We start from the raw sequence: 12,880 nt of genomic DNA on the forward strand, positions 1-12,880 counted from the left end.
TAGGGTTACAGAGTTAAAATACTTGACAACAGAAATCCCTATCTCTCCCAAAATACATCACAGCCTCTATAGGCAAGTTTCAAAATAATATATGGATATCAATAAAAGTTTTTCCAAAATAAAAGGAGAGATTCTAAAACAAAAGTAAATCCAAAATTCAGTAAACTTCGCTGCTTCCCAGATGAACCACTACTCATTGCTGAGCACTAGGACCTGCATTTGAAAAATAGAAAATATATATACAGAATGAGAACCCCGACTCATGGGTTCCCAGTACGGTAAAAGTGCCAAATAAATACAATGCACTATAATATAAATTCACTAAGCATCTTAAACTTCTTATCTCATCGTATCCAACCTAAGTTCTCACTAATCCATAACTTGGCAACTATCATAGGGGATTCTAATTCTAACCCAATACCCTTCATACTTTCACTACCTTCCAACCGAATAATCCAAGAACCGAACCATCCCTCAAGAAATTCAACCTTTATACAAACACAAACAATACAGACAAGTAATGCACAAGTAAGGCAAGTAGGACAATTAGCAAATATTCAGGAAACATGTACAATTAGGCAATCCAAAACAATTAAGCAAATCCAAACAATTCAAACAAATGCATATGATGTATGTCTATCCTACTAGCTGATGAGTCTCATCTGTCGGTTATCAAGCCAACCCGACATGTCCGGTAGCTAACCCGGACACAGTCTCTTTGTTGCGCATTAATATCATTAGAGGGAATACGTGCCCTATCACCATTAGAGGGATTATGTGCCCTGTCACCATTAGAGGGTATCTGTGGCCTGTCACTATTAGAGGGTATAGGTGCCTTGTCACCCTTACAACCAGAGAGAAAATACAAGCATACTCACATTCAACATTTTCCATTCATGATTCATTTATCACATTTATTCATTCATTCCATCTCAATTCAATCATCATTGTTATCAAATCTCAAGCATTAACATAGAGCAAGCGGGACGAACCAGCATCCTTGCTACTACCCAGGTATTCACAAATATACATTCATTCGAAACTCCATAATTAAATTCATTTTTCATAAATCTTCTTCTCTATCTCATACCCAGAGCAAGTGGACATCGCCACTGCCTACTACCCGGGGCCACAATCACATTCAGTTACGAATCGGCATCTACGTTAACTTTTCAACTTACATCACCCCTTAAAATCTTTCTTCACTCGCAAGTTATTATCCTCTCAATGTTCAACCCCCTTTCTATAATTAAATTTAAGTTTAGGATACATGGGAGTAAAAGTAGAGGTTTAGAAGTTCAAAATTAAGCTTTAAATAACAGAATTCATGTTTGCTAAAACAGGTGCCACGCATACGCATTGCCTCGTCCACGTACGCATGTACACCAAACAGAAGTGCCCATCCGCGTATGGAGGGGTCCGCGTACGCATACATTATAGTTTAGTCAAAATGGCTAAGTCTGTAGAATTTTCAACTTTACATACCAAACTTCTGACGCGCATAACTTCCTCGTTTCAGAACATTTTTCATCCGTTCTTCGAAGATATAAATTTCACAGACCCAATTTTCATATGAAACAAGTTTGAAATAATTTTGGGGTCCGGAAGCCAAGTTATGGCTCACCGAAGTTTGGCCAGAAATCAATTTTACACAAAAGTTCATAAACCTCTATTTTACCAAAAACCATAACTCATATCTAACATTCCAGGCTCACAAACAACATCAAGACATACCAAATCATACCTCAGTTAGAAATTTCCTCACCCCATTATTCAATTACATATACTTTATATATATTACTCTATCTCCATCACAACCCACATCATACAACACATTTTTCATCAAATTATCAACATTTACAATTCATTATCAATCATCATCAAAATCATCAATCATCAACCTTCACATACCGTACTTACCTCTTTCCGGCCTCCAACCTGCATTCACGGCCTCCGGCCCGATAGTTAATCAAGTAAACTCATAACCACATCATTCACTATCCAATACCAATTTCAATCCACATATCAACTATGTAAAATTCCACAATCCTTATCCAATATCAAAATCATCTATACCAACATCAATCTTTATTCATACATTTACTACACATATAATACCAATCAATCATACCATTCAAGCTTAATCCTAGGAGAACCTAACCTAGGAATTCACATCATATCACACGGTACTTAAATGAAACTTAAATTGTACCTTTTGGAGCCAAAATAATTGAGCTTCTTCTTGGAAGTCTCCACCAAACCTTAGCTCCAAGCCTCACCAAAGCTCCACAAGTAATATCAATCCCCCAATTGTGCACCAAAATCACCTAATACTCTAACATAACCAATTTTCACACTTATAATCAACCTAGGATTCATGAAATTCATAAATCACTAGGATTTGGTAATTTCTTACCTTAACCAATGGAATTGGTTGATGAAACTCATCAATAATTCATACTAGAGCACCCCTAAACAACCAAAATCATAAAATTTTCTCAAAACCCAAACAAAATTTGAAATACAAGAGGGAAAATAAAACTGGACAGAGGTTATCAAGAAACTCACCACAATACCTAGATAGAATTGAAGAGGATGAGAAGAGTGATGCGTGGCCACAAACAACTCGTCAATTGAAGCTTTGTAGCTCAAGTTATGGTAGTTTGAAGTTGGTGATGAATAGTGTCACCAAAACCCTTTCTCCCTCTCTTCTCAATCCGAGCTCTCTCTCTTTCTTTGAAGGAAATGAGCTGAAAGCTCATTAATAATGAATATATATGTTGGGCTTGGGTCTAATATGGGCTTAGTCCAATCAGTTTAGTTTGTTGGCCTAATTTTTTGCGAAAATCTTTAAGATTTGAGTTTTAAATCGTATTTTAAATATTTATATCTTTCCAAATTATAAATTCTAATTTCTTAACTTTATTCACTTATAATTAATTTTCTCAGCCGCAGTACTGAACAGATCTCAACCGGTACTGCTGATCAAATTTCTCAGTGCGCATTTTTACGTAGAAAACTATGTTTGCCGACTCAGAAAAATCAACTGAGTCCAAATATCATATTTAAATTATCAAATTCTGATTACTAACTTTTCTAACCATGTTCGCTCATAATAATTTATTATTTAATTAATTACGGTTTGACCGAATTTTACACTTGCACCTTCCAACAAGCATTCATCTCCATATATTTCACGTCCTATTTCCTTTACAAAAACATCGAAGCCACTTGTGCATACCGTGATATGAATTCATTCTTTAATTACGTCAAAAACACAAGTATCAATTAACACTCAGCCGACACTGAAGGATAAGGCAGACTTCGTAACTTCATCACATTTGACTACTTCTCCCCATAGACCACCTATCGTATTGAACGTTTCCGCTGACCAAATACATAAAGACACTCCATAACATTCTAACCAAATTCTTCTAGTCTCATTACGTTCGGATTCCTCCCATCTCCACACACTGTAAAAGAATTGTAGAAAACTATTCATTTTAAAAGTAAACGTCTCTTCCACACACTACAAGAAAATAGAATATTTGTAACAAAAAATTTGTATCAAATTTAAAATTGTTACAAAAAATAGTATTTTGTAATAATAATTTGTGATTATTACAAAAGAATAATGTTTTGTAACAACATTACAAGTTGTTACAAAATATGATAATATTTTGTAACAACCTGTTTTATTTTGTTACAAATTATAATAGTTTTTGTAACGAGATGGTGTTTTGTTACAAAATATTGTAATATTTTGTAATAAAAAAAAGTCGTTGCAAAAATTTAAAATATTTTGTAACAAAATATTTTTTTGTTTCAAAATTTTCAATTGTTTTGTAACAAAAAATTAATTTGTCACAAAATTTAATATTGTTTGTAACAAGTTGCTTAATTTGTCACAAAATATAAGTATATTTTATAACAAAAAAATTATTTTAAAATGTTAAACAACGCATATCAGAAAGGAAAGAAAGAAAGGGGGTGGTGGGGGCGCTCCAGAACCGAAGAACCGAATCAGAAAATAAGAGAAGGGGGAACCGAATCAGAAAATGAGGGGAGCCGCGAGGGAAGAAGGAGGGGGAAGAGGGAGACGGCGCGGTGGGCGTCACTGCCACCAGAGCCGCCGTCGAATCACCACGGGAGAGAAGGAGAGAGAAGCAGAACCGCGAAGAGAGAGAGATCGACGGAGACGTTCACGCCGTTCGTCCTCGTCGTTGCCATGCGTTGCCGCCGCCGCTGCTAGTTTTGCTACTCTCACTCTCTCAATTTCACTCTCTGCACTCACTCTCAGTCTCACTCGACGAAACCCAAGGCCGGCGGTGAACCCATCTTCTTGCAGCACCTCCCTAGCCGGCGAACCCCTTCCTCCCACCACCTCGTAGCGCCGTCGAAGCCTTACTCCCAGCGCCACCGGACCTTTCTTCCCAGCCCCTCCTCGCGAACAGCACCACCCAGCCCCAGCCAGCACCACCCTCGCGGTCGTAGACACTACACCACCCAGCAATCCAGCTCCATCCAGTGGCACCCCAGCGCCACCAATAGGACCGATCTGGCCACCCATAGCAGTACTGCTGCGTTTCTGGCCTGGCCACCCACAACACAGCAGCCACCGGTTGGCCTTCTTCCAGTGCTCTTCCTCCTTCCCATCCACTTGACTTTAGGTTTGATTTTCTCTCCTTCTATGTATCTGAAGCAATTAAACATATTCAGTTTATAATTATGAAGTAGTCAGGGTTTGATTTTGTTAATTATAATTTCTATAATTCTGAGTTGCTGGATTTGTTTAGGGTTTTGTTAATTTCTTGTTAATAACTTTGATTCTGTGCTTCTGAGTTGCTGGGTTTAAATTTTCTTGTTTTGCTTAGTTCAAGTTCTATGATTCTCTGATTCTGTGATTCTGAATTGATTTTTAGTTTTCTGCACTTATTTTGCTTGTTTTGAAATTTTGTTAATAATACTAATGATTACTGTGATTGTTTAATGATTTTGTTAATTTGAGTTGTTTGTTTTGAGTTGATTTTGTGATTTAATTTATTAATAATTCTGATTCTATGATTCTGAGCTGTTGTGTTTAATTTATTTTTGCTTGTTTTTAGTTGATTTTGTGATTTATTTGTATTCAATTTCTGTTCAATCTATTTGTTCATTGTTGTTGATTGTTGTTCATTATTGTTCATTATTTGTTCGTTGTTGCTGATTGTTGTTCATTGTTCATAGTAGCTTAATGCTAGTAATTTTTTATTTTGTTGTGTTTCTGCTTCTATTTTTTTTAATTATTTGTTCATTATTGTTCATTGTTCATTGTTGTTGATTCCTAGTATTTGTTGTTCATTATCTGGTATTGGTCTTTGGCAAGATATAAGAAGAGAACTTGGAATCAATATAATTGATGAACAAAAGGTGCAATTGTCTAAGGTAATTGGTCTTTCTACACATGTCTCGGTTGCGGCTTTTAGTTTCAAGAGAACTAGGTGGGCACAATGTATTTATGTATTGCCTGCATTTTTTGTGAGAAAGTGCATTTCAATTGCAAGTTATGAAGTTCTTTGTACTATGAAAGATGTCTTCAACATTCTAAATATATTGATATAATGGTATTAAAAATAGAAAGGAAGAATTTTATTATTTGTAATATACCTTTAGATGTGTTGTTTTCTTGCATAATGCAATGACACTTCTGTTAGTCTTGTGTTATTTTATGTCATTTAATAGAGTTTATTCATTTATTTTACTACATTTGTGTTATGTATTTATGTTGTCACTCTCCCTCTACGTTAATTATTTTTTCCTTTAATATAATGCAAAATAAGATCTACTTCTGAATAGCTAATATTTGATTAGGCAATGATTATTGTTGCATGGAATGGATCTGAGAATCCAAGTGCAATTTTTAATGGTGATGTCCTCAAGAAGGTGCTGAGTGTGTTTATAACAGCAGCCATATTGAAACTTGGACAAGGTAAGGGATAGCAAATTTTACCTAAAGATATACTACTGTCTAGTGTAATTCAATAGCTAATTCTATCATTGTTGCATGTGTTTCTATAAAAATTGCAATCTACCTTGCTATTTTAATCGCCGTTTTGGAACCATTTCTTCTGCCGCTATTAATGTCTAACATGCAAGAGTATCAATGGCCAGAGTCTTTCTAAACTTGTTTACTTTCAAGCTTTTTACATTATGAGGAGGTTGCTTATGGTTTTTCCTTTTTCTTTATCCTGGTTCTGTTTTTCACTTGGGCAGCTACTCTAGATGTGATTCTTAGTTGGAAAGAGAGAGAGGGAGAACTTGAATTTAGTTTGTGCAATGATGATGATGAATTTAGATTGTGCATTCAAGTTGTTTGTTACTTATTTCATATGGATGAATATGTGAATTTTGTTTAATTGTTATTGTATTCATATGGATATTAATTTGATTGAGTAAATTTGGGAAATATGCTAAATTGCTGCTGAAATGCTGCCGGAATTTATTTAAATTTGTTTCACTATTAGTTTTTCATTTAAGTTAAATCTCCTCATCTTTCTATGGATTTCAATTAGACTGAAATTGAGAATTGAGACTTGTGAGTGCTCTGATTAGACATGACTAGTAAATAAATTATGCAAAACTGCTGTGTTAAGGAAAAGGGAGAAAAACTCCATCAATAGAGACAAATGTCCTAGATGATTTTAATACATTTTTCTAGATGATTCCTATTTTATTAGTATAGTTTAATTTGTATATGGATCTACTTATCATATTTTACTTGTGTCATGGTTGAAAAATGACAAATGTCCTATTATTTGGTTTGATAAATTTGGTTGTGTATTGGTTGAGACATAAGTTGTGAATTGGTTGTTTTTGTTGGAACCGTAGACGATGGAAATATCCAAGTTTTAGGGGAGGTTTTGTCAAAAATTTTCTAAACATTTTGGATAAAACTTAATGAAAAAAATTATAATTAGTGTTATATCTTGTTTCTAATCTTTTGTTTTGGTTTTTCTTATCTACAGGAGTGCTGAAAATGGTGACCACATGCTACCTTGAGGGCTCAAGAATATTTTGATTCATAGAGAGACTAATCTATGTTAGAACTTTAACTTTTGGTTGAACTTATGCAAGACACATAACTTGTAGAACTAATCAATGTACTCACTAATGTTATTTTGTTTCAGAACAATTTTAGCTAAATGAGGCATGTTTGAATTATGTATGTTTTTGCATATTATATGAATGTAGACTTGCTTATTAGAATAGTTAATATATTAGTTAATTTAAAAAATAATTTAGTAAATTATGCATGCAATTTGTATTAAAAAAATTGTTACAAAATAATTAATTTGCTTTTGTAACTAAAGAAAAAAACGTTACAAAATCAAATTACATTTTGTAACAAAATTTTATGATACAAAAAATAGATTGTTACCAAAAATACTTTGAAAATCAAAATTTGTTACCACTTTTGTAACGGCTTCTGGTTTTTTGTATCTCTAATATTTATATATAATTTTGATTTAATTTGACAAGATCTAAAATAAACATCTATACCTTTTATTAAATCTTAATGATATGCTTAGTTATGTCAACTAGTGAATTTTACAAAAATTTCATGTCAAATATTTTTGTAATAAAATGTTTTTTTTTATATTTTCCCACTTTTTTCTTACAATTTTTTTTCGCTCATGCACTGTATATTTGGTTCTTTATTTTCAATGATTAAATTTGGTTATTTTCTTATAATAAAAAAAAAAATTGGTTATTTTCTATCATTGGATAAAAAAACACAAAACCATTACTTCTTTAGTTTCTACCAAATCTTTTGATAGGCTAGTGTTGCATTTCCCAAAGCCCACCACAGAAGGCTCTTTTTTTATATTCAGTTTTTTATTATACCCCACGATCAGTTATTTCACCAATTTCCTTTCCCATGTTAACAAAGTCTCCTTTAATAATTCTTATGCAAAATGTCACAATTCTATTTAGTGAGTCAACTTAGTGTCAGCCTTAACCATCATTCTTTATGCTACCACCGAGCTTACCTATATATATATTATCATAGATATCCTTCAATTCTTTTCTACGTTTCAGTGTAAATAAATGCGAGTTATATGAAGTATAGGATTTTACGAAACACAGGCTATAGAAAAATACATGAAATTAGAGGAAGAGTGGAAGAGGGAGGAGGCGATAAAAGTTGAAGAAGATGCATCAAAAAATTTAGAAATGAAGAATGCTAAATCAAAAGCAACCAAAACATTTAAACCAGTACAAGATACAACAAATGCAGTTAGTGCTCTAGCAAACAAGGACATCAAGTATAGAAGGTAGATGGTTGAGGAAATTAAAGTAGCAACAAAGTGTTTTGTAAAATTCATGAAAATTGAAGGGGGGTTATGGTCTGGTTTTTAAGTGCGTTCTAGACAATACACTTATTGCAATAAAGACATTACGTCCCAATGCATCACAAGGCATGGTACAGTTTCAAAGAGAGGTAAGGACAAAGGAATTGAAACAATTAAACATATATATTTCCGTATTTGAAATTGTTAAAGATCAAATAATAAAGGAAAACTTTATGTCCAACCAGAATAAAACTAGGACTTTTAGGTTTCAAACGTAAGTAGATGAACCCATGGCAATTCCAAAAGGGAAAGTCTATGATGTAGATAGATATAAGCATCCCCAGCTATGGATATTATGTGGCTGTAGTATTTAATTGGTATATGGCCTAATCTATATTTTTCAGAAGTAACAGAAAGTGGTTTAGGATAGTCAATAAATAATAGTAAATTTATCTCTCTTAATGGGAATTAGTGCGATATTAGTCTTGGACACACTTCATCGTTACTGTATGCAGCGTTTGTTTGATGGGACACAGACACTAATACATAGATACGGTAGTACACGTCCATCGTTTGTTTGTTGAGACACGGATTTTTGAAGAACACGGTGACACACAAATATACATAAAATACATGTATTTGGTGTCCTTCAAAAAAGATGAGACACGGATATTTACTCTTTTATCCTTAGTAATTTACTCTTGTCATTATTCCATTGGTGATAATATAGGGATAAAATTGATATTTAGTTTATACTGATGTGTCTTGTCCAATATCACCAAACACAATAAAAAATTTGTGTATTTGTGTTTGTGTCCATGTATTTGAAAGACAATAAACAAACGCAGCCGTACTGACACTCTGACTTACACAACCTCTTGAGTTAAGATCAAATCAACCTAACCCTCAATATTTAGTAAAAAAGTTAAGAACACAAGAGAACACGAAAGAAAGGAAGTTTGGTAGAAAGAATACTTTATTACTTAAGTATTTGTTACAAATGAAACACATACCCAAACTCTAACGCTCTCCCCTATTTATAGTCATCCACCTCTTCAATGGATGGTTAGGATTAAATCTAATCAATGGTTCAGATTGATAATCCAGAACCTTCACTACAAATATCTATCCTACCACATTTTTCTAAATACTTCTAGAATATTCCATACTTCTATATACATTCACACTCTTCTAGAATACTCTATGACCTTTCAGAGTCTTCTAGAACATTCTAGGATATTCTGGGATCTTTTAGGGCATTCTAGAACGTTTCGGAACCATCTAGAACATTCTCAAAGACTCCAAAAAATTATACAAACACCATTAAATCTAATGTTCTAAAATTTACCGTGACATTCTCCCCCACCTATTGCACAGACGTCCTCATCGCGTTCTGTTTATGATAGCGCTCTAGATGTTTTTAGAATTGTCACAGATCTTCACGAGCTTTTCAGCTAGCCTCTGTTATTAGGAGTCCTTTCCACTCGATCAAGTATTAGATACTTGGTGGTACTCCTCGTCATTGCACAACCTGATTAGCTAGGATCTCCTCAATCTCTTTGTCAAATGATCTAATTACCACGGGTGGAGCTCGATTTGAATCACCTCTAATCGGTTCATCTTGATCTTCATGATATGGTTTAAGCATACTCACATAAAAGACTAGATGGATCGTCATAGAAAGAGGGAGTTGTACTTTGTAATTAACCTCCGAACACGCCCAATGATCTCAAATGGCCCTTCATATTTGTGGATAAAGCCCTTATGAACCTTGCGAAAGGCTTTGAATTGTTGTGGAAGAAGTTTAATCACTACCTTATCTCTCACTTGATAGCTTGCATGCATCATTGATGTGTGGGTTACTGTCGGTTTAAAATTTTCACACAAGAATAATCTCGTCGAAGTATAGATCCAAATCAACAAACAAATCTCAATCAAAGTTTGATTTTGGTTGTCACAAGTTTAACTCCAATAAAAATAAACGAGAGTATTACTTCCGGGTCGTTCTCCCTACAAATTACAATCGAGTGCTCAATTATTTGTTATGAGATAAGAGGGGGTTGATGATGAAAAGACTAGGAATTAAATTGCAAGAAGATAAAACCAACAATTAAAGATAACAAATGTTAAAAAGGCATTCATGGCAAGGATTGAGAATCAAGATTTTCTATCCTAGTAATTAATTATAACACAATAGTTATCAAGATCTAATCCTATTTCGTTATCCCCAACATCGGGAGAAAGTCAAATAAGCCTAGTTAATCCCAATCCATAAGTAGCATCAATGGAAACAAGATTAACTAACAACTCTAGATCACCAATCTAAATTGGGTATCAATGACTCAAGATTGCCCAATTTTTCTTTCCAAGCCAAGAATGCTCAAAAACTACTCTAGAACTAAGCCAAACATTTTATCAAATACTTATTAGTGTGCATAAAAAGAAAAGCATAGTAAATTGCAATAATAATAAAATCTAAAACTACCCAATGCAAGAAAATAACAATAACAACTTAATTAAACAATAAGAAACATAAAAAGACATCAATTTGCATTAAATAAAACTAAAATCAATAAGAGTTCATAAAAATAAAGAGTGACATAAAAAGAGAAATTAACAAGAAGACTTAAGAGAACAAAGATGTAATAACAAGAAATTGCATGGAAAAATAATTGAAAACAATAATTAAAACCTAAATCTAGGAGACAATGAACCCTAATTTCTAGAGAGAAGAGGGAGCTTCTCTCTCTAGAACTAACCTAAAGCATGTTTTCTACACTACACTAATTGCTCCCCGTTGTTCCATCTTGAATTCTACCACAAATACTTCAGAAATAAGTTGGATTTAGGCTTGGATGAGCTCAGAAATCGCCCTCAGCGTGTTCCTTTAATGAGGTCACGTGACAAATGTCACGCGTACGCGTGAGGCATGCGTACGCATGGCCACAAATTCCACAAATCCTTATTTTTTCATGAATTCTCTATCTTGCATGCTTTTTCTTTACTTCTTTGATCCAATCCTTGCCTCCTAAACCTGAAATCACTAAACAAACATACCAAGGCATTGTTTGGAATCAAAGTGAATTAAATTTAGCAAATTAAGGGCCTAAAAAAAAGTTTTCACTCTTAAGCACAAATTTGGAGAAATTCACAAAACCATGCTATTTCATTGAATAAATGTGAGATAATTCACTAAATTCAACACAAGATAAACCACAAAATTGGGGTTTATCAATCATCTTCTTATCTGCCCATTTTTTCATCCTTTTTGCAGCTTTGTTGCGGTAAGAACGAGTGACATCTGCTTGTTCTTTCAAGACTTAACCATATGATAAGCTCCAGGACTCTTTTTTGAGTAAGAGGAAGAAAGAGAGTGTGGTATAAGTGGTTGTTGTCTAGTCACATCTTTTCTATTGACTCATCACTCCTTTGCAGATTGTATGAGAATTAGACAATGTCTAGGTGTTTTATCTAGTCCTTCTGATTAGCGTTTATGAAATGCCTCAAGTAACACTCGAGTAAGGCGTTCACTCTCTCTCTGTCTGCCCATCTGTTTGAGGATGGAAGCTTGTTGAGAAGTGAAGCTCCGATCTAGGAAGTTTGAACATCTTTGTCCAAAGTCGTCCTATGAAGCATGGATCTCAATCACTGATGATGCTCTTAGATAATCCTCGGTACTTCACCACATTCTTGAAGAATAGTCGTGCTGCTTCCTCTACAGTGTAATCAGTAGGGACAAGTATAAAGGTAGCATACTTTGAGAATCGATCCACTACTAGGAGGATAGATCCAATCCTTTGGATGGTAAGGCAGAGGTGAAATATAGAGAGAAACTTTTCCACAGTTGCTCTAGGAGAGACAGAGTTTTCAACAACCTACTTGGTGCCTTATTTTCAATATTATCTTGTTGGAACACAAGACAAGTCTTCATATAGCTCTCCACTTTATGCCTTATTTGAGGCCTATAATAGGAAGATTCAATAAGTGCCAAAGTTCTTTGTTGGCCTTGATGACCAGTCCATTTGGTGTCGTAATGTTCCTTCACTAGCTTTCTCCTTAGATTTTTCCACTTAAGGACGTATAGTCTTCTCCTTTTGTTGTAGAGAAGGTTGTTTTATAGCCAAAAGTTTTTGGTCTTACCTTCTCTCGCCAACTTCACCGACTTCTTGGCTAATGGATCATGATGCAACCCTTCCTTGATGGTATCTATAATATCTCCTTCCACTATGGAAATAGCTGCTAACTCAGCCTTATGGGTCAGTGCATCTGCCACCACATTAGTCTTGCCTGACTTGTATTCAAATTCAAAATTAAACTCAACTAATAAATTTTTCCACCTAGTTTGTTTGGGGATTAACTTCTTCTAAGTTTGGAAGTAGCTTGTAGCCACATTATTTGTCTTGACCATGAAGTGTGAACCAAGCAAATAGTGACATTAAGTTCTCATACGATGCACCACCGCAGTCATCTCCTTCTCTTGGATGGTGTATCACCTCTCTGTATCATTCAAATTGTGACTCTCAAAAGCAATAGGATGTCCTTCTTGC

The 12,880-nt window shown here is 34.3% G+C and overlaps 1 protein-coding gene across 1 annotated transcript; it reads left to right on the forward strand.

The window, feature by feature from the left end:
- LOC110272081 lies at nucleotides 3,950-5,626 on the forward strand. The gene is made up of 3 exons (XM_021123896.1): nucleotides 3,950-4,219; nucleotides 4,301-4,670; nucleotides 5,366-5,626. The coding sequence occupies exons 1-3, from the start codon at nucleotides 3,950-3,952 to the stop codon at nucleotides 5,599-5,601; spliced, it is 876 nt and encodes a 291-aa protein (XP_020979555.1). The 3' UTR covers nucleotides 5,602-5,626.

Source organism: Arachis ipaensis, chromosome B05, assembly GCF_000816755.2.
Source record: "Arachis ipaensis cultivar K30076 chromosome B05, Araip1.1, whole genome shotgun sequence".
In the NCBI taxonomy this organism is placed as follows: domain Eukaryota; kingdom Viridiplantae; phylum Streptophyta; class Magnoliopsida; order Fabales; family Fabaceae; genus Arachis; species Arachis ipaensis.